The sequence below is a fragment of the Equus przewalskii genome, chromosome 13 (genome assembly GCF_037783145.1).
Source record: "Equus przewalskii isolate Varuska chromosome 13, EquPr2, whole genome shotgun sequence".
NCBI classification, from domain to species: domain Eukaryota; kingdom Metazoa; phylum Chordata; class Mammalia; order Perissodactyla; family Equidae; genus Equus; species Equus przewalskii.
The window spans coordinates 41,362,942-41,384,758 of NC_091843.1; the positions used below are offsets into that span (position 1 = coordinate 41,362,942).

General features: G+C 49.7%; 1 protein-coding gene across 2 annotated transcripts in view; it reads left to right on the forward strand.

Moving 5' to 3' along the window:
- The window catches only part of FSTL4 (follistatin like 4), a 408,701-nt gene that overhangs the window by 187,070 nt on the left and 199,814 nt on the right, over positions 1–21,817 (forward strand). For both annotated transcript variants that reach the window (XM_070571053.1, XM_070571054.1), the window contains exon 4: positions 16,527–16,775. In XM_070571053.1, the coding sequence (XP_070427154.1) occupies positions 16,527–16,775 (249 nt within the window). The remainder of the gene's footprint in view (positions 1–16,526; positions 16,776–21,817) is intronic.

Here is a 21,817-nt window from a genome sequence, read left to right on the forward strand (position 1 = left end):
CTGAAGAGGAGGTTTTGTGGCAATGAACTCCCTTAATTTTTGTTTATCTGGGAAAGTTTTTATTTCTCCATCGTATTTGAAGGATATTTTCGCTGGGTAGAGAATTCTCGGCTGTAGGTTTTTGTCCTTCAGATTTTTGAATATATCATTCCACTCTCTTCTAGCCTGTAAAGTTTCTGCTGAGAAATCTGCTGATAGCCTGATGGGGGTTCCTTTGTAGGTTAGTTTCTTTTGCCTGGCTGTCCTTAATATTTTCTCCTTGTCGTTGACTTTTGCTAGCTTCACTACTATATGCCGTGGAGTTGGTCTTCTTGCATTGATAAAGTTTGGAGATCTATTGGCTTCTGTCACCTGAAGATCCATCTCCCTCACCAGATTTGGGAAGTTCTCAGCCATTATTTCTTTGAATAGGTTTTCTGCCCCTTTCTCCTTCTCTTCTCCCTCTGGTATACCTATAATCCTTACGTTGCATCTCCTAATTGTGTCTGATAATTCTCGGAGAGTTTCTTCATTTCTTTTAAGTCTTGCTTCTCTCTCCTCCTCTGCCTGCAACAATTCTATATTGCCATCTTCCAAATTGCTAATTCTTTCCTCCATATTATCGGCCCTACTGTTCAGAGCATCTAGATTTTTCTTAATCTCCTCTATTGTGTTCTTCATTTCCAGTATTTCTGTTTGGTTCTTCTTTATCGTATCAAACTCTTTTGTGACATAGCTCCTGAACTCGTTGAGTTGTCGGTCAGAATTCTCTCTTAACTCAGTGAGTATTTTAATGATGGCTGTTTTGAAGTCATCATCATTTAGGTTATATATCTCATTTTCTTTGGGATTGTTTTCTGTGTATTTGTTACTTTCTTTCTGTTCTGGAGATTTAATGTATTTTTTCATATTGCTTGATGATGTTGATTTGTGCCTCCGCATGGAGATAGAGTTTAGTTGCTCCTTTCACTTGTTTCAGCTGCTGCGGTGGGGGGAGCAGCTGTTTATACTTCACCAACCAGGAACCCTGTCCGTAGTTGCTAACTGGGCCTGGGCCCCTCTTCGTAGCCACAGTGGCCCTTTGGATTCCCTCCTCTGCCGTGGGGGCCGTCACGGGGGGCTTCAGGCTGCAGGTGCCTACTGTTGTTGCCCACCTAGATGCGCTCTCTCCTTGGGGTCTGCAACGGTGTTATGGGCTTTTCCAGCGGCCAGGGGTGGGATCACTTTTATTTGTCGCTCGGTTGCTGTCGGCACCCACCAAATCTCACTTGTCCTCTATGGGTCGCAGGAGAGCTATTGGCATCTTCTACAGTCTGTGGTTAGTACACCTAGCTATGCTGCTTTTGCCCTGGGGTCTTCCAGCCTTGTGGCTGGCGGCTGGGTGCCTTCTACTGGTGCTGTGCAGAGGCTTTCCCTAAGGCTTCTGTGAGCCTGTAGGGTTTCCCCCTAGGCTACTAAGCTGGGTCTCTGGAACTCTCTCCAGCCCCAGTCCTCTCTGAGATCTCCGGCAATCCCTAGCCTCACCGGGTGGGCAACGGCAGCTGGGGGTCGCCCCGCCCTCTGGGCTTCTCTCCGGGCCTCCGCCGGGAGCTCTGAATGCTCAGCGTGGCCCCTCTGCTACCGGCAGACAGAGAGTTCCGTCCGCTGCCTGGCGGAGCTCCGGCGCTTCCCCTCCAGGTCGCCGGACCCGCCTTTGAAAGTTCCCCCGCCCCGGTCCTCTCCGAGATCTCCGGCAATCCCCAGTCCCACGGGGCGGGCAACGGCAGCTGGGGGACGCCCCGCCCTCCGGGCCTCTGTCCGAGCCTCTGCCGGGAGCCCTGAATGCTGGGCGTGGCCCCTCTGCTACCGGCAGACAGAGAGTCTCGTCTGCTGCCTGGCGGAGCTCCGGCGCTTCCCCTCCGGGTCGCCGGACCCGCCTTTGAAAGTTCCCCCGCCCCGGTCCTCTCCGAGATCTCCGGCAATCCCTAGTCCCACGGGGCGGGCAACGGCAGCTGGGGGACGCCCCGCCCTCTGGGCTTCTGTCCGAGCCTCTGCCGGGAGCCCTGAATGCTGGGCGTGGCCCCTCTGCTAATGGCAGACAGAGAGTTTTGTCTGCTGCCCGGGCGGAGCTCCGGCGCTTCTCCACCGGGTCGCCGGACCCGCCTTTGAAAGTTCCCCCGCCCCGGTCCTCTCCGAGATCTCCGGCAATCCCTAGTCCCACGGGGCGGGCAACGGCAGCTGGGGGTCACCCCGCCCTCTGGGCCTCTGTCCGGGCCTCTGCCGGGAGCCCTGAGTGCTCAGCGTGGCCCCTCTGCTACCGGCAGACAGAGAGTTCCGTCTGCTGCCTGGCGGAGCTCCGGCGCTTCCCCTCCGGGTCGCCGATCCAGCCTTTGAAAGTTCCCCCGCCCCGGTCCTCTCCGAGATCTCTGGCAATCCCTAGTCCCCCGGGGCGGGCAACGGCAGCTGGGGGTCGCCCCGCCCTCTGGGCTTCTCTCCGGGCCTCTGCCGGGAGCCCTGAGCGCTCAGCGTGGCCCCTCCGCTACCGGCAGACAGAGAGCCTTGTCTGCTGCCTGGCGGAGCCCTGGCACCCCCCCACCGGGTCGCCGGACCCGCCCCCGAAAGTTCCCCCGCCCCGGTCCTCTCCGAGATCTCCGGCAATCCCCAGTCCCACGGGGCGGGCAACGGCAGCTGGGAGACCTCCGTGCCCTCCGTGTCTCTCTCTGGGACCCTCCGGGTGCCCCGAGCACCAGGCCGGGTCTCCCCGCCAATGGCGGGGAGAGACTCTCCCCGCGGGCTCAGGTGTGCAACTCCAAAGTTTCCCTCTGCGTTTAGGAGTAATTGCGGGGGGTTTAAGTAGGGTTCTGGTCACCTGTTTCCACCGTCGCTCCTCTGTTGTGTTCTCGCTCCTGCCCTAGATGTGTGTGGATCCTCTGGGGGCGTCCGTTGGAAGAAAGCCGCTTGCGGGTACTAGGCTGCCCGTCGGGGTCGGAGAGTTTTCACCTATTTCCACATCCTCCCGGAGGAAAGTCCGTCCGCCTTCCGATGTATAGTCGCGTGGGTGTCTCAGACGTCCTGAGATGCTGTCTGGATATCCTTTGTCAAGCGATAAGTGTCCAAATAATTGTAGACTCGAAGGGCGAGAGACAAAGAGGACTACTCACGGCACCATCTTGGAATTCCTATGTGTAATATTTTTAAGAGACTGAAAATATTATTAAAAATCAGGAGATTATACAAATGACCATCTATATGAAGGACTAAATAGAACTTCTAGAAATAAAAATTCAAAGTTAAAAGCTCAGTGGGAGAATATAAGAGTAGATTAGAAAAAGCTGAAGAAGGAATTCAGGAATTGGAAGATGTCATTGAAAAAATTACACAGAATGCAGCACAGAAACACCAAACATGGGAAATGTGAAAGAGATAAGAGATATTGAGATAGAATGAGAACTTGTAACATCAGTCTAATCAGAGTACCTGGAAACAAAAAGGGGAGAGATAATGGAGCAGAGATAATATTTAAAGGAAGATGGCTGTGAGTTTTCACAAGCTGATGAAAGACAATCCTCACTTCCAGGAAACCCAATGAATTACAAGCAGAATAAATGCAAAGAAATATGCATACTTACATCATAGAGAAACTGGAGAAAACCAAAGAGGAGATTTTAAAATTATCCAAAGAGAAAAGATGGATTACCTACAAAGGAGTGAGAAGGCTGTGAGCTGGCATCTCAACAACAGTGGAAGCCAAAGAGCAGGGGAATAAAATGTTGATCAAGTCATGAGGAAAAATCTGTGAATTGCACAGCGAAACAACTCTTCAAAATGAAGATAAAATAGACACACGTCACTAAGAGAATTTGAGGTATAGGAAGGAATTATGAGGAATAAATATGGAATTAATATATACTGTTGTCATATTTATGTCAGGAAAGGAGTGATTGGAGTTCATATGTTCTAAGGTTATTCACATTGAGGGTAGAAGTAGTGATTAACCTTAGACTTTGGGTTAATTATACATTTTAAAACTTATGGAGTAAACAGTAGAAGAATAAGAAGAGTACACAGTCATGAGTCACTTAACAATGGGGAAACGTTCTGAGAAATGTGATGTTTAGTGATTTAGTCAAACACCACAGAGTGTACTTACACAAACCTAGATGGTATAACCCACTACGCACCAGGGCTATGTGGTGCTAATCTGAGGGGACCACCGTTGTGTATACGGTTCGTTGTTGACTGAAACACCGTTATGCAGCACATGACTGTATTTAATTTTTATGAGTAGAAGAAAACAATGAAAGGTGAAGTATTCAATCCAGAATAAGGAAACTAAAGAGAGAAGAGGACCATAGAAAAAGGCAATAAACAACCTGATAAGACTATATAAATGAGTAGTAATATGTGTATACAATGGACACCATAAGTGAAAATGAATGAATTACAGGTAGATGCAAAGATGTGGATGAAAGAAAACACAGAGTAAGAGTAAAAGAAATAAGTATCAGATAAATACCTACAATATGTTTCACTTATGCAAAGTTCAGAAACATACAAAACAAGCAATATATTGCATAGAAATACAAAGATGAGATAAAAGAAAAACAAAAGGATAATAAACACAAAATTCAGAATAATAGTTACCTCTGAGTGGAAATGAGGGAATTGAACTGGAGAGGGGAACATGGAGAAATTTGAAACTAATGAAACTGTTCTTTTTCTTTAAATGGGTAGATGAGTACATAGGTGTTCATTGTACTGTAATGCTGATGCTATCCACAAAATGCATAAAGAGTCTTTTATGTCTACCCATTATTTAATAAGAATTATTTAAACATTTATAATTATTTGAATTTGATTTTTATGCGGTGTGAAATAGGCTTCCGATGTTATTTTATGCCAGGTGGCTAGCTAGTTGCCCCAGCATCATTTATCAAATGGTGATTTTTTTCCCAATGCAATGTTCACTCTTATCATACATTGAATTTTCATATACACTGGGATTTATTTCTGGATCCTCTCTTCTATTTTATTGCCAATCTACAGTCATTGATTTGTCTAATCCTCAGTCAATATCTTATTGATTTTATCATAGCAGCCTTCTGGTTTGATCTTCTGATATCTGGTAAGGCACATTCTCCTGCACTATCCTTTTTCTTATTTGTCTTGGTTATCTGGGGGCACTTATTCTTCCAAATGAACTTCTTAAGATCATTTTATCCAATTCCAAAAGGATTGCATTAAATTTGTAAATTTATGGTAATGTCTTCCCACCCAAGAATAAGAAATGTCTTTGCATTTGTTCAAATCTTATTTTATGAACTTCAATAAGATTTTATAGTCTTTTTCATATCAGTCCTATGGCTTTCTTATTAAATTTATTCATAAATATTTTATGGCTTTTACCATTATTATGAGTGGAGTATTTTTCCCTTTGCCATTTCTAATTATTTATTGCTAATGAAGAGAAGAATGATTGATTTTGGCATATTTATTGTCTGTCCTACCACCTCATCATAATTCTCTTACAATTTTATTATTTTTTCACTGGAATCTCTTGGTTTCTAAGTATACAGGTGCACAATCAGCAAAAAGAGATAGTTGTCAGTTGCCTTTTGCAAATTTTTACCGATTATTGTATTTTCTTGTCTTATTATATTTTGTTTTTGAATTAAAATGGTGATGACACGTATCCCTGTCTGGCTCCTGATTTTAACTGGAACAGTGGTTGGCCGTGTAAGATGACACATTTAAGGAGTTTTCCTCTATTCCTTTTTCCTTAAAGTGTTTATTTGGAATGACTACTACATTAGGAGTTTTTATTTCTGTTTTCGCTCTGGGCTTTGAGCTATGTCCTCTCTTGATCCTGGCACCCACTAATTGGAGTCTCAGTGTGACCATTCTCTCCTTAAATTCCTCTGATTTTCTTTCTGGTTCAAAAATCATGATTCTCTTGAAAACCCTCTTTGTACTTGATTCTCCTGGAGTTTTGATATTTTGTTGTCTGTGGAAGTCGTCATCCTCCTCATCCAGCAGCTCTGATTCTGGTCATTCTTCTTTCTCTGGAGGCTGGATCCCTAATGTCAATGGTTATTTTCCACTGCCTGCTCCCTGGGGCTCAAGTTCAGACACTGAAGTACCTTAAGGCAATATCTGGTCTCACAGACAGTGCCTGATAGGGGATGGCTCACCCTGAGGACCCCTGGGGGGAGTGCACAAGGTGTCAGGCCCTTGTGGCAACACTCAATACTCACTTGGAGGAAGCCTGCTACTCTCTGGTCAACATGTGCTCTCCGCCTGGGAGGGTGAGCAGACCCAGCCCACCCATTCAGCCAAGAAAGCCAGCCTCCCTGGAGCCCTTCAGCCCACCTGCCAGAGGCCTTGGCAGCTACTCGGCTCAGGCAAGCCAGAGGATGGGAATTGAGACTAGAAGAGACGGAATGAAAATATCTATTTGATACTCTTACTAAGCTTTGTTTTGGTATTATCCAGTACATATTTTTATGGCTGATAATTCCATGAGCGAGAAAGGCAGGTCTTTGAGAGGAGAAGTGGAAAATGCTAAATTTTTATGTGCTAATATTAGATATTTTAATGGAGCTCCATTTCTTTTCTTTAAAAGAATAATCTAGGAGAAGAGCATGTTATTCTCTCTGGTTGTGAGACACATCTATGACAAGTGATCTACCAAGGCAAGGTGTTAACCCAGGGGCAGCATTCGGATAGCAGGTCAAGGGCCTCAGAAAAATTTAGCATCCCCTCTGTGCTCGTAAGTCTGGAGTACAAAGTGTCGGGAGCATTGTGGGGACTCCTGCTGAGCGTCTCCAAAATAATCCTGAAACAGTTGGAGGCAGCCCACGGTGTCACGGCCTTGAATCGTTAGTTGGTTGAGAAGCAGCAAAGAACCCACCTAATGAGGCACCAGCAAGAGAGTGAAGACCCATCGAGAGCAGCAACATCTCTCCCCCTCGGCTCGAAAATGCAGGGAGCCCTGAGGTGCTAGAGAAAGTGACAAGGGAGCTTGGTCCCAGGAGGAAAAATGAGGGATCTGGTGACAGAGATGAAGACAGATACAAACTGAAGAGGCTTTAGGCAAAGAACAAGAACTTGGGGATAGGAATGTATTTGGAGAAAATGCTCTAAAACAAAACCATTTTGTAAAAGAAACTCGACCAAGGGCAAAAATAAATCCTATCATGCTTCACATTTTTTTGCAGCTTTTCTTCCTGAGAAGGTCTCTGAAATAACTCTTCAAAAGCCAGTTGAGATAACCTGACAAGGCAAATAGAGGTAAAAAGAAGAAGAGATTATTGTAGTTTTATTGTAGCCAAAAGACATGCAAGTTAGAACACAGGCTTTTATATATCCCCTAAATTCACAGATGTGAGGTTATTTTTTAATCTCGAGGAATGTCTATACGACCCCCTCATGTTACCCATAAAGAAACCGAGGCTCACGTGTGAGAGGGACTTGCTTCGGTGGAATCCAGACAGAACTCAAGTCTTTTGTCTCCCACCCAATGCTTTCCACCATCTCCGCTCCTTCTGCTGCTTGATGAGTCACCGGGTCTGTTTCTTTAACACCAGTGATTTCTGGTTACTCAGATCGCCAGCCAGCAATCTCAGGGATCGGCAGTGTCTTGATCAGAGTCAATCTTTCACCTGGCATTGTCTGCAGCCCACGCTGTGCCAGGCCCTGTGCGGGGCTCTGAACACAAGAAGTAGAACCTGGTCCTTTCCCTGGATGCCCACCCTGGAGCTCTGAGTGACTGTGAAGTCCAGCTGCTGAGGGCCCTACCCCAGGGCCTGCTGTTCTGTCTGAGAAGACAAAGGAGGGCAGGGCATCTCCACTTTCATGGTGACAAGTGCTGAGTGCTGGCAAGCAGCCAGAAAAAGCTCCAGGCCAATAGCCTGGGAGGCTGTTTTAGGTAGAGAATGCCTGTGGGCAGCCTCAGGGAGAAAGCTCTAGAAATCATGAGTCAGGTAGCTTCACTGTCGTCACACAGCGTAGAGGGGGAAATGGCATTACAGTGCAAAAGGGCTCCCAGAAGGAAGAGAAGCACCGGGACCTGACTGGTGAGTGGACCTGAGACATCTGTGGCCACCAGGGCCCATGCTGTGGGCTGCCTTTGAAAGTGAGCTCTGGGCACTCCTGGTGGGTCAGGGACCCTGGTGACCACCCAACACTGCCCTGAGGTGGGGGGGGGAGCTGACAGAGTTTGGCCTGCAGGTCTGTTCTCATCACTACGCCCTGAGCATGTGTGATTTCAGACTCCCCCATCTTGGAAGCTGGGCAGAGTTTACCTGGGTCAAGCAAATCCCCAGTGCGAGGGAAACTGCAAGGGAAGCATTTCCCTGCGATCTTTTTGAAGCGTGCTATTTCGAGTCTGCCTTTTAAAACCAGTCAATACTTTCAATACAAATATGCTCACCCTTTCGTTAAGGCAGGGCTCCTGAAGACTGGAACGAGCCCAAGCGTGTGTATACTTGCCTCCATAAAACCCCAGGGCTTCTTATCTCTCAGTCCCATTTATTGGATCTATCAGTAATCCTGAATGTCTGAATTGAGCACTTATTTTGTGCTAGACTCTTTACATCAATTATCTCGTTAAATGCCCGAAACAATCCTGTGAGCAGCAAACCATTGTTATCCTCGTTTTTAGATTAGGGTAGGGGACTTGCCTGGGATCACACAGCTAACAAGGGCAAGAATCACAGGTCTGGGTCAATATCCAGGTTTAACCACGCAGTCTGTTCTTGAAACCCAGCCGGCGCTCCGAGATTGTGAGGACGCATTCCGACGCAGCGCTCGCCACGGTGAAGCCGAAGCCGTGCTGCGTCATCAGCTCCCACCAGGCCAGCAGGCCGACTCCAGCTCGGCTCGCTCTGCTCCGCCAGGTGCCTTTCCCACAAGAGAGTTCTCGTCTGTCTCAGCAAAGCTGAGCTCAGTGGTTTCGGGCCTCATTTCCTCCCTTCTGGGATCTTTTTGTGAGGCTGGGAGCACCAAAGGAACGAGGTGCCCCAGGTAGAGGATAAAGATGAAAGTCCTTGGCAGCCTGCTCAGGTGACATCTGTCACTGTAGGCACTTTGCGGTATTGGGGTAAATATCCAAAACTTGGGAATAAGGCAAAGGGAGGGTGGCAAGTCCTCCCAGTGTCACATTGGAGCGTCATTTAACAGGCCCACCCAAGGTTGTTTACTGATCTGGGCTGGGGGTTGCATCTTTGTTCAAGTCACTATTTACTGCTGACTAAAGGCCCAGACTATGCAGTTACATGTGAACTTACAGATGTGCTTCCAGTAAAGATGCAAACTCTTTCTGGTGCTAAAAATAACCCCAAAGGTTATGGTGGTCATTAACCAGTTGTGCGCCTCACCTGGCCCCACACCCCACCTTCTTTCTCCAGCACCTGTGTGCCCCCTCCAGTTCTCCTTTGAACCAGCCTCTCCGCCCTGCAGGTCCCTCATTAATGAGTTGAATAAATCTCTACCGTAAGCTCACTTTATATTCTCATGAGAGTCATGGGCTTTGTTTTGGGGTTTTTTGGGGGTTTTTTGCATTTTATTTATTTTTATTGAGGTAATATTGGTTTTCTACATTATATAAATTTCAGGTGTACATCATTATATTTCAATTTCTGTATATACTACATTGTGTTCACCACCCAAAGTCTAATCACCATCTGTCACTATATATATGTGCCCTTTGCCCCTTCGGCCCTTCTCCCTACCCCCTTCTCCTCTGGTAACCACCAATCTAATAATCTCTGTATCTATATGTTTGTTTGTTGTTGTTTTATCTTCCTCTTATGAGTGAAATCATACAGTGTTTGACTTTCTTCATCTGATTTATTTGCTTAGCATAACACCCTCAAGGTCCATCGTGTTGTTGCAAATGGCAAGATTTCATCTTTTTTACGGCTGAGTGGTAGTCCATTGTGTATATATTCAACATCTTCTTTATTCATCCATTGATGGGCGCGTAGGTTGTTTCCAAGTCTTGACTATTGTGAATAATTCTGCAATGAACATAGGGGTGCATACATCTTTACACATTCATGTTTCCATGTTCTTCGGATAAATACCCAGAAGTGGAATAGCTGGATCGTATGGTAGTTCTATTCTTAATTTTCTGAGGAGTCTCCATACTGTTTTCCATAGTGGCTGCACCAGTTTACATTCCCACCAGCTGAGTACAAGGGTTCCCTTTTCTCTACATCTTCTCCAACACTTGTCTTTTAAAGAAAAAATTAAAGCGAGTCATGTTTTTAAGATATTGAAAAGTATATTTTAGCACTTGTATTCATCTGTGACTGGAAATAACCATTCCAAAAGCCCTGCCCAGGACCCCTGACAATATGTGGGAGCCTAGTTTGTGCTTTGGTTGGATACAAAGTTGGTTAGGTGCAAACTCCTTAGCAGAATTGAGAGCCTGCCGACAGGTTAGAGGTCCTCCTCCCCTCTCTATGTTCCAGGCATTTCTGACTTGGACTTTGTGGTTTGTTCTGAAGCCAATCTGTCAGACCTGGGTTTAGGATCTGTGACAGCACACGTGACAAGTTACATTAACTCCCAGTAATGGGCAACAGTATGTTTCCGTTAAGCTTTGGGACCTGGAGAATTTCGCCAAGTCTTTCAGAGCTGGTCAGAATTCCACTTTCATGAACCACACAGTTGCCTCAGCTTAGGCCTTTGCTCTGTGGTCACTGAGAGGACAGCAGTCACCTGAACAATTTCAGGGAAAAAGGCCAGGGCAGGGGGACGGGGAGGTGCTCAAGTTGAGAGACATGGTAATGGAGGGAAGGGTGTCGTTGGCCAGGTGTTCGGGCAGGACAAGGAATGGGTTAAGGCCTGCAATGTTCAAAGATCTAAGCAGGGCTTCCTCCTCCAGCACTATAAACCTCCAGCCCTTAGAAAAGTTGCTAAATTGGCCTTCGAGCTGCGTGTTCTCAAGGTGTGTGAGCAGTGGAGATCCTACAGGCCAGGTGTGCCGATGTTTGGAGGATCCTGATGTTGGAGAAGCTCCAACAATGGACAGCTGGACCATCCCGGCATGAGTTCCTTGAGGCAGAGACCGTATCCCTGGGTGAGCAGTTGATCCCAAGTCTGAGGGATGTGGGGAGAGACTGATTTAAATCTAGGCTCTGCCACCTACAACCTGCCTGCTGTCTGGCCATAGGCAAATCACCTCTTGACTCATATTTCCTAATCTGTAAAATGGGCATATACACATGCTACAAATGCATTGAGAGTGAGGCCCGTGTGTCTACTTCATAGGATGTGATAAGGATTAGATGAGCTCATGTGTTCTGTGTTAGCATGGTACCTGGCCCTTGGCATGCCTCAGTAAATAGCAGTTCTGTAAGCATTGCCCTCTGTTGGCTGGGTACTAGAAATGCACCTCTCCCTGGGAGGAATTACCAAGTCTCTTCTCGATACTTGAGTGTGAATGAGACTTTACAGGGCAGAGGTGGACCCAGCACTCAGGGCCCCCAGAAGGTGTAGAGGTTCCCACCAAGGTGGCCAGTGGTAACAGCCCAGGAGGGTTAATCTCTTCCCCACCAGCAGGCTGGGAGGTGCCAAGAGCCTTCTGGCCTAAGGGCATGTTTGAGGACGGGGCCCTTTCAGCCAGGAGTGGAGCTTGGGGTGATGGGACCTCCCTCTGACACTCAGTTCCCAGGGGCTGACAAAGGCTTCTGGAGAACCAGAGTCACGCCACTTTCCCAGGGGTACAGTGGGGCAAGGCAGCAGCGTTGCCTCTGCAGTCAGAGCTCCCTGCAGACTGGGTCTGCCTGGGGAGGTCTGCCTGGGAGCTGGGCTTTGCGAGCCAGGCCTCTTCCTGTGCCAGGCCCCTAGCTCTGCACACTGGGCTCCCCAGGCTGCTGCACTCTCCCCTGCCCTGGGGCTCTGCCTCCTCACCTTCAGGTCTCAGGTCACATCTCACCACCTCAGGAAGGCCCCCCTGACTTCCAGATTCAAGTCAGTGCAGCTCCCTGTTTATCGCCTTCCCAGCATTTCCCACATCCCACCTTCGTCTTTGTTTGCCTGTTCACTCTTGTGTAGCTTTCTCCACTGCAACGGAAGTACTTTGAGGACAGTATCCTAGTCTGCTTTGTGTTCCCAGCACCTAGAATAAATTCTGTCACATAGGAGGGGCTCTGTGACTAGTCACTGAATGAACAGGTGGATGGAGAGCAGGCAGACAGGCACTCCTGAAGTGCCCATTGTTACACCCGTGGCGGGTATAGAAACTGCGCAGCCTGCAGAGCTGGGTCTCTGCATGGCTCTCACACAAACCCGAATTCTGCAGCCACATACAAGGTACTTGGGGTGGTCTCTGCAATGAGGGAGTCGAAGTTGACCAGACAGTTTGTCTCCGGACCACCTTGGGCATGTCTAAGAGTATAAGTTTTCTTGGGATGGTAGGGGAAGTACTGGAACTGTTACCTCCAGCTCCTGGATGGCACACCCCACACATCTGTACACCTCTGTACACACACCACTCTTCCAGAGGCAAGTCCTCAGCTCCAGGTCTTTAAAAAACATGACCCATGGTACGGGCTGCAGCTCCCTGGTGAGTTGGTATTGTTACACAGAAAGTAAACATGTAATCCATGTTTAAAGGGCTGTGTCTGCCAACAGAAGGGCACTTGGTTCCTGTGCAAGTACCTTCTGTCCGCAGAAGCTGGAGACCACTGCCATTCCAGGCTGGGCATCACAGCAGGCGGCAGTGAGGCCGTCGGTGCACAGGGCGGCTGGTTCTTGGCACTGTGCGTGCCTTCTGCATCCATGTCTCACTCTTCTTGGCACATTTGGGGCCCTGCAGAGTGTGCGGCCACCTTAGAGCCAAGCTGTCATCTCACAGTGGCTTCATGGCCGGGTGGGTGAGGTAGTGGGGACTTCAGCCTGTCCTTTGCTGGAGCACTGAGGCCTGCAGGAGGCCGGACTGTGACCTGCAGTGGAGACATCCGAGGCCGTGCAAGGGGGTGGGGGTTCTCTTGGCAGTCGAGCCGAGGACAAGTTCTCAGAAAGGCTGCCCTTCGCAAACATGCCTGTGGCCGTTAGCTGACTGGGGTAGAAAGCTAATGGGTTTCTCCTCAGGGGCCATTGAGGGCCCCATCCCTGAGCCAGTTACAGAGACTGAGTCAGAGTTTGGAAGCAAAAGAACCAGTTGTGTGTGCTCCGTGGAGCAGGCAGTGGCTTCCTGTTCCGGTCAGTGAAGAAGGACCCCTTCCTCTGTCCAGGTCTCTGTCTGACCCCTCCGCTGGGATCACACGGGCTTGCCCCCTGCCCCTGCCAGCCTGCACACCTTCACCTGCTCTCCGAGGTGACAGCAGCCCCATCTGTGACTCCCCATCAGGAATCCTCCTCTGAATCGCAGCGGGAGTCTCTAGCACCCACTGTACAAGAGGACTTGTTTCTCCTGCGGCCATAACTTTCATGTAACAGTTCCCATTCCTGACCGTATTCAGTAAATTTAATTAGCGTTGAAAAGCAGCTTGTTTGGTAAGATGATCAGTTTCTAACCTGGGTCAGCGACTCGCTTTATGGCTATGAATTAAGCCCATTCTCTCTTTTCAGTGCCTCGTGGTCATCCTCATAAACACTGTCGGCAGTTGCTGGCGGCTTCACTCGGTTACCTTTCCCATTACTGCTTGATCACCGTCCTGCCAGGAGTGGGGAATCCATTCTGTTTTAATAACAAGGAGGAAGTGGTGACAAGGGGCTTGTTTAATGAGGAAACCTCCGGTCAGTCGGTGTCTCTGCGGCCGGGCCCCGGATTCCGGCCCGCCCCTGTGCAAGGCGTTCTCAGCTGTCGCGAGGCTTGCTGTCTACAGACTGGGAAGGGCAGCCTCAGGGCTTGAAAGCTACTTTTGTCTTAATTGCAAATAATTAGCGATCAAATATTTGCTGACAGCCGATTTCTGTGTCGGAGAGAACCTGAGTGTTCTGGACAACTTCAATGAGCACAGGCTGGCACGAGTGTTTTCTTAACACTGAGCCCTCGAGTACAGCCCGTGGGGAAGGCCTCAGTCACACCTGCAAGCTAATCAAGCGTGGGCATTGGAGGCACAGCGCAGGACACTGTCTTCAGAGGTGTCCACTGCAATCTGGGCCCCCAGGCGCTTCAAAGGAGGAGCCAGGTAGAGGGGGCTCTCCCCGCATCCACAGGGAGCTGGCTTCACTTTGACTGCTGAGGCTGGACTCGTGGCCTCTGAAGCCCCTTCCTGCTCTGCCGCTCCAGATTCCAGTCCTCTTTAACCCCAGAAGGCCCACCTCCATGGACATCTGTCTCTCCTTCAAGCCTGCATCCTTCCCGCTTCCCAAATGCCCCCTTGGAGAAGGCAAGGGGAGACGCACCCCTCAAGAGGTCACTGCACGCAGGGCCCCCGTGACCCTCCCCATCCCAGTCTCTAACCTGGGCTTTCGTAAGCAGCACCAAATCAGAATTAAGGAGATCAGCTTTTAAAACTGTTGTGTTTCTTAAAGCCTTAGTGTGCGGGGGCTACATGAGGACAAAGGCCCCCCACCTGCAGGGCTTCCTGAGACCAGACAGTGGGCAGAGACTGGGGCAGATGCTCAGGGAGGGAGATTCAGAGAGGCGCTCAGAAGTGAGCTGGCAGTGACCACTTCACAGAGGAAATGGACCCTGAGGGCAAGTTGGAGCTGGCTCAGGCAGAAGGAGAGGGCAGTCTGGGTGGGCAGCACAGCAGAGCCAAAGTGCTAGAGGCAGGAACTGAGACCAGAGGCTCGGAAACTCGGGCTGCTTCTTCAAAATGGGGTGGTTAGTGGGTGCCCTTCCCATCGTGTGTGGATGTTTATTAGAACCATGATGTGATGGCAGTGCTTTGTGTCCTGGCTCTGTCTTGGGAAAGAAACAAAAGCTGATATTTTTAGAGCTGTATTAGTTTCTTCTGGTAGCCGCCAGTGCTTTCCAGGGTAACCCATTTTCCAACCACTCAGGAGAGTCATGCTAATCAAACACACTCTGTGGCAAAGCAGCCATAAACACCACGGGCGGAGGGCCTCCAGCCCAGAGCCTCCCACCGCCAGGTGCCTTTGGCTCCCTCCACCTGTCAGGAAGATGTGCACTGGGACCAATGAATGCCACCGAGCCTTTACCGTGACATGCGAACAATTAGCAAAGTGGATAAAAGAGAGTCACACGCCCACTTAGGATCTGTACTTTTACACTGCTCAGAGGTATTCTGACCTTCCAGTTTATTATGATTCAAGAAAAAGTCAATATTTCTTAGCTTGTCAAGGCTGGAGGAATTTAAATGAGTTATTGAACCAAGCAGTTAATCTACCAATAACTGATTTTTTTTTCCTTTCAAATCTATAATGATGAAAAGCAGACTTAACCAAAAACAAGCAAAGGAAGGGTTTTTTTTCCGTAGACATTTTAATCCCATGGGATAGGAGCTGGGGCTGAGAGTTCGGTCTTGAGTGCCAGGGCCATTCTGTCTTCCTGAGTATTTTGAAGACTATTTAATTAAAACTTAAAAGCAAAGACTTGAATGGCCGTAAAATCTACATTCGTGTTTTAATGGTTTGTATTTTGGTGTCCTTTTATAATTCTGAACTTCCTTTCTGTTGCCACTAATGCTGCATGGCAATCACCCAACTTTCTGGACCCCTGTGATAGAGTGTTATGTTGGTTATAGATGCTCGCATGGCCTTTCAGTGAAGTGTGCCCTTTCAGCAATAAGTCACTCTACCAGCTGCCCTGCCCGCTCTGGTGTGTGAGCTCTGGGCACCATGGCCTGAGGTCATGTAATATGTTGGGTGCAGCGGACACTCAGCAACATGGCAGGTATGAGACCCGAAGTAACATGGCAGCTGCCATTTCCAGGGTCTCAGCCTTCTTGCCCATGGCTGCAGCTTTGTGCTAGAAAACGTTGGACTGTGGAGAAAGGCTGCAGGTGCCACTGTGGATGACGTGTGTCCTGGAGAGCCATATTCTCCCCAAAGGAAAGGGTAAACCTGTGGCCTTCCTGCCTTGGCAGCTCCCCTCCGGAACACATAGAGTACTGCTTTCTCCTTACTCCACTTACTCCCTAAACTCCATGATGGCTCCCCAGTTCCTAACATATCAGACGAAATTCCTCAGGGTGACTCTCTAAGTCTCCCAGAACCACACCTTGGCCCCCTTACCCTGCTCCCACCCCTGCACAAAACTCCTCCTCACATCAGTCTCGCCCAGAGGTGTGCAGACACTCCTGTGGCGTGGTTAGGGGAGCCTTGACCCAAGCCTTCTGACTCTTGGAACACCCTTCTCGCAGCCGGCAGCGTCCCTTGGCAGTTTGCCACTTCCATATGGCCTCCCTGTTTCCTCCTCCCTCCCAGGATGGGCAGGGTGAGCTAGCCATGAACCTGAGCTCCACACAGCAGGGCCCTGCTCTAGCACCCACACTCACCTCCTGTTGGAGGGGCAGGGACTCCACTGGGCACTCTGAGCCCCCAGGCTTCAGCTTCGTAGGCGAGTGGAGCCTCTGCTCAAGGAAGCATGTGACTCCTGCACTCAAGGACTTGCAGCTGACCCTCTGTGTTTGTGTGCCTGGCAGGGCTTTCCGGCCACAGTGGGCTGCCAACCTCCTGCGGAAAGAAGTTCTGCAGCCATGGGAGCAGGTGTGTGCTCAGCAGGGAGACGGGGGAGCCCGAATGCCGGTGCCTGGAGGCGTGCAGGCCCAGCTACATGCCCGTGTGCGGCTCCGATGGGAGGTTTTATGAAAACCACTGTGAGCTCCACCGTGCTGCGTGCCTGCTGGAGAAGAAGATCGTCATCGTCCACAGCAAGGACTGTTTCCTTAAAGGTAGGGAGACAGCTTCTTGCCCCTATGCTTTTGGGTTTTGTGTTGGATCTTCGAATGCCATTTGACAAATGACCTGGGTGCTGAGTCTGCAGGTTAACTGTGTAAAGGCAGTAGAGAAAGAGGAAGCCTGGAGCCTTAACAAAACGGCAGCAGTGGCATTTCCACGATGCGTGTTCTGTTTGTGTCCACCTCCAGAGGCTCCCCGCCCTTAGAGGACGCCCTTGGAGGGCGGAATCCAGGCAGGCCCAGCCAAGCCCTGGCTGGTGCAGAACACCTGTCCAGCAGGAGCCAGACCACAAGGGGTTGCCCAGGTCTCTCCTGCAGGATAGGCCCTTGCAAGCTGGTGACAGGGACCACATTTAGCCCTAGGGACGGAGTTGCATGAATCAGGAGGCCATGATATGTATAGAATGTGGCCGGATGGACACCAGCACAGTGGTTCCCAGCATGGCAGGCACTCAAACTCTGTCCTGGAGCGGTCGCTGACGGTTCAGACCCTCCATGCCTGTCCAGATTACCTCTGAGCAAGACAAGGAAGGCCCTGCGTGGACTTTAGAACATGTCCTTGGAGTTGGGGAGAAAGGGTTCATGCTCCGTGCTGGGGTTGAGTCAGAGGAGAAGGGCATGTCAGCTCCCACCGGCTGCTGGGAGCCTCAGGGACGGGCCTTCAGCTCTTCACGTGCTATTTTATTCTCAGCACCTGACACAGTGCCTTGCACCAAGTAGATGCTCAGCGGCTCACAACTACTTGAAGATGTGAGTGTTAGAATCCAAATTCCTGTGTTGATGCGGCCCCGTGAATGCTACATGCCACAGCCTGTAGAGATAGTTGTGATGCTGAAACCAACTGGCCACACATCAGTAAATTAGGAAATATGAAAAGCCAGAAGCAGCATGTGGAGAGAGGGGAGCAGGCCCACTTCACCTGAGCTGGGGGACTTTGGAGGTAGGAGAACCCACCTGAGGTTGTATGAGGCCAGAGACCTGCTTTGGGGTAGGGCAGGGAAAGGAAGAGAAGACTTGGGATGAAGCCCACCAAGTGCCTGCAGGGCTGACAGAATAGGGCTTCCAAGTGGTCCGACCTGTGGGGGGCCTGGGCGCCCAGAGAGGAGGGCAGAGCTCCAGCCTCGCTCCAACAGGCTCCAGGCCCAGGATGGTGCGGCCGGGATGTTGGGCATTCTCAGTGGTGGAGCACAGGTGTGTTGGACTCCTACAGCCTCTACCCATGCCAACTGCACCCTATAAAGGGCCACTTTCCCACCCTCGCCCACAGGCCATGGCAGTGGGGTCCCAGAGCAGGTGGGGCTTTGGAAGGTCAAGTTTATCCTGTGATGGAAATAGTCTTGGACACTTTCATGGCTGCACTTATGACACTAATGTGGAGGTGCTTCAGAAATCATGAAGCACATTATGGAAATGAGGCCAAAATGAGCCCAGGAATAATGTCCCTGGTCTGAAGGCACTGCCCAGCTGCACACCTGCCGATTCCCAGCACCGTGAGCACTAAAATGCTTGACCAGTTGCTCCAGCTTTATTGGCCGTGTTGAATTTTATAGACTGATGTTCTGTTCTCCAGTTTCCAATATCCTCCAAATTGCATCTTTCTAAAGGTTTTTATTTCTGCATCAGAGTGTGCACAGCCTCCCTCCCCATCGGTTATTCAAACAGCATTTCTCATTTCATGCAAGGGAACAGACAACCACCACAAAACCTGCCGCGGTGAGGGATGAGGTGGGGAGAGCCAGAGAGGATAGGGGTGGGGGCAAGCAGATGAGGGCTTGGTTCTGCTTCATGCTGATTGAATTTATCCACCGAATCCTTCTGATTCATTGAGTTTTTCACAGATGTTGTGAATTCCCAACCGCTCGGTGTGGCATTGCTGCTCTCCTGGAGGAGAGAAGTACCTGCAAGCTCCTGGGGAGACCTGGGGTTGCAGCCTGGCTCTGCCACTTCCCAGCTGTGTGGCCTTGGGTGCATCCCTCCACTTCTCTGGGCCTTTTCTTCAGCTGTAAAATGGGGCTATCGGCTATACCTACCTGCTCTGTGGAGAGAAGTAAATGAGATGCTGCACAGAAACCACTTAGCATGTGCTTGGCACACTACAAATGTTGGTTATTAATGACACCTGGTTGTCATCATTTGCTCTAATCCAACGTGGCCTCAGGCTTAGAGCAGAGAGGTGCACAAACTGAAGGGAATGCAGAGGTGGGAACAAGGGCTCTGCCTAGCAGGTCTGGTCCCAGGTAGCTTGCTGGTAGATGGAGTGTGGGTGAGGACGGCGCTGAGAGTCCGGTCCTACTGCTGTCCTGGAGATGCCTACCTGGATCCAGCTCTCCTCCTCCTGCAGACCTGGCCCTGTGGGTCTGGACCCCATGCAGAAGGCTTCACTGCTTCATGCTCAGGGTCAGCTTCAGTCCCTGGCGGGCGGGAGGGCTGGCCTGCCTCTCCTCTCTAGCATTCCCATAGGGAGTGCCCAGCAAACAGGAATGACATGTTCGCTGGTCGCAGGGGCCTTAACAGGATGGAAAGGAGGCCAGCCCTAAGGAGGCTGCTCCAACAGGGAGCAGGAGGAAACGGATTGACAGAGGGCTGCTGGGAGGGGTCTTGGAAGAAAGGAGGGTGTAAAGGACAACATCCTTCAGTCCCTATCCCAAGACGGTGGCAGAATAATGCCACCTTGAGTTCCACTGATGACAATTTGTCTTTTATCCCAAATTTCCAGAAAGTTATTGATACGGGAAACTTAAAAACACCTTTTTTCCATACAAACAAAAATTATAAAATCGTCCATGTTCCCTTCTCCTTCCCTATCAGACTTTACAAAGATAAAGTTATGACTTTGTTCTCTGGGGCTTTATCTGTCCCCAGAAGTCACTATTAGGACAATTCTTATGGGGCCACTGTGTGTAGAGCAGAGGGAAGACGTGGTGGATTTTGCTGGCCGAGTCCCCGCACCCTTGTGGGGGAGGTTCCTCCTGAGCACTGCGTGGGGACACAGCCCTTGCCACTCCACAAAGGAGGAGAGGCGGCGTTCTGAGCCCCAGTTACAAGAAAACTTCTGCTATCACATTCCAGTTGCCATGGCAATGGGGTTCCTTGTGAATGTGGAATGAAATATAACATCATTTAGGGATCATTAGCATGTGAGGAAATCAAAACAGAACTCAAAAGCATTGCTTCAGCTCGAGTCTGCAGCTTTGAGACCAGCTCTCCCCAAGTCCCGTGCAGGGTCTCTTGTGCTGACGATCAAGCAGACAGAGGGATGTGGGCTGTTGTATCTCTTTCTTCTGGGCAAAATTAGAGTCACGTTTATCCTTAGCACCAAATACCACCAGAGAGTACCAAAATAGTGGGTGGAATTCTCTGTAACTTGAACTTCTTATAGAGTTTGTGTTTTAAAAGTTATCTTATGACATGCGTCCCTATTTGTGTACTAGTTGGCACTTTTAAAATTATTTTTCTGACTCGGTTTTGAATTCACACTTTATCTGCTGCTCTGTTTGAGAAGCCAAGCTTTCCTTTCAGCAGTCACCCTCCACACCAGGGTGGTGTTATCTCAGATGATACAGTGTCATCGTTGGGCAGTTTTCCAAACAAACCTTGAAATTAGGGAGGAAAGGAGCCTGTTAGGGGTTTCGTTTTAAATGGACCTTCAGCTTCCTCATCCTGCACGCAGTTTGTAGGTGCCCTTGGGGGCTTCAGAAGGAAGTTCCCAGGCTCAGGAAATCTGAGGAACTAATTTCCATTTTTGGCCAAAATAAAATTTTTTAATTTTTTAATAGGCTTACTAACAATCCATTTTTAATTTTTATTTTATTGATAAACCAAACTTTTATTACTAAACACAGGAATAAAAACCCAATCTTTTGTTGCAAGTTAACAGAGCAGAGAGATCTTACTGTCAAAGAGACTCGGCTTTTTTTTCCCCTTATTGTTATTTTGTTGTCAACATTACTTTGAGTCTAGTTGCTTTAGAAACATAAATTAAGCCCCCGCCTCCAGGGCACGGCCACACTTCTGCAAGTGTGTTCTGCCCTGCCCGGGAAAGCTGCCTGCATCCCCAGCTGAGTGAGCCCAGCCTCAGCCGCAGACTCAGCTCTGGGAGGTGAGAGGGGGAATATCTGGGGAAGGGTCTAGAGAAGAGACGTTGGAGGTGCATCTGCACGGGTGAGCGAGGACGTCCTCAGGAGCAGGCGTGGAGCACCTGCAGACTCAGGCAAGAGCAAGGAACTAACATGCAGAGCCTGGAGCATGGGGAGGGGTGCCCTGTGGATAAACGCAGACAAGTACAGAAGAGCGAGCTGAGGAAGCCTGTGTGCCAAGCTAGACAATTGGAACTCAAGCCATAGAGTGTCAGATAAGCTAGTCCAACTTTCCAGTTTCCCAGACAGGGACCCTGAGGCCCAGAGAGGGCTAGTACCGGCCCCAGGTCACACAGGCTCTGCCCCTGCAGCCCTCCCTTCAAAAGCACCCATAGCTTTGGGGCTGTTTGTCCAGCGAAGCGTGTTCACCACGGATGCAATGGCTTTATCCTTTCTCCTAGGAGATGTCCTGGCGGGGAAGGAGGGCGCAGGAGCCATAGTCAGTGGGAAGGGCCTGGTTACTGCTGGGCGGGGCCTCTCAGCTCTGCAGGTCAGCAAGAAGCCCAGCTCAGGGCTTCTCCAAGAGAGCTGGCTCAGTCACCCTAAAGTCACAGGGCCTACGGAGGTCAGAACACTAGACCGCTCTCTCCCCTCCATGGAAGGAATATGTAACCAGGAAGAGCCTGGGACAAAACAGCAGAGCCTCTGGGACGAGCCCTCCTTCAGCCGGGGCTGGCTTCCGGTGCTAGCCTCCACTTTCTCTCCAAACCCTCTTTCCTGTTTCCAGTGTCTTCCAATTGTCCTTCCACTCCTGGCCCCACCCACAATCTGTCCAGAGGCCACTGCTGCTCCCCCAGCCCTTGCAAAGTAATGCCTCTGCACCCAGCATCCTTCTGGGCCTTCACTTTGACCTCCATAGCAGAGTCTGTGACCATTTTCCTCTGAGCCGCCCAGCTTCTC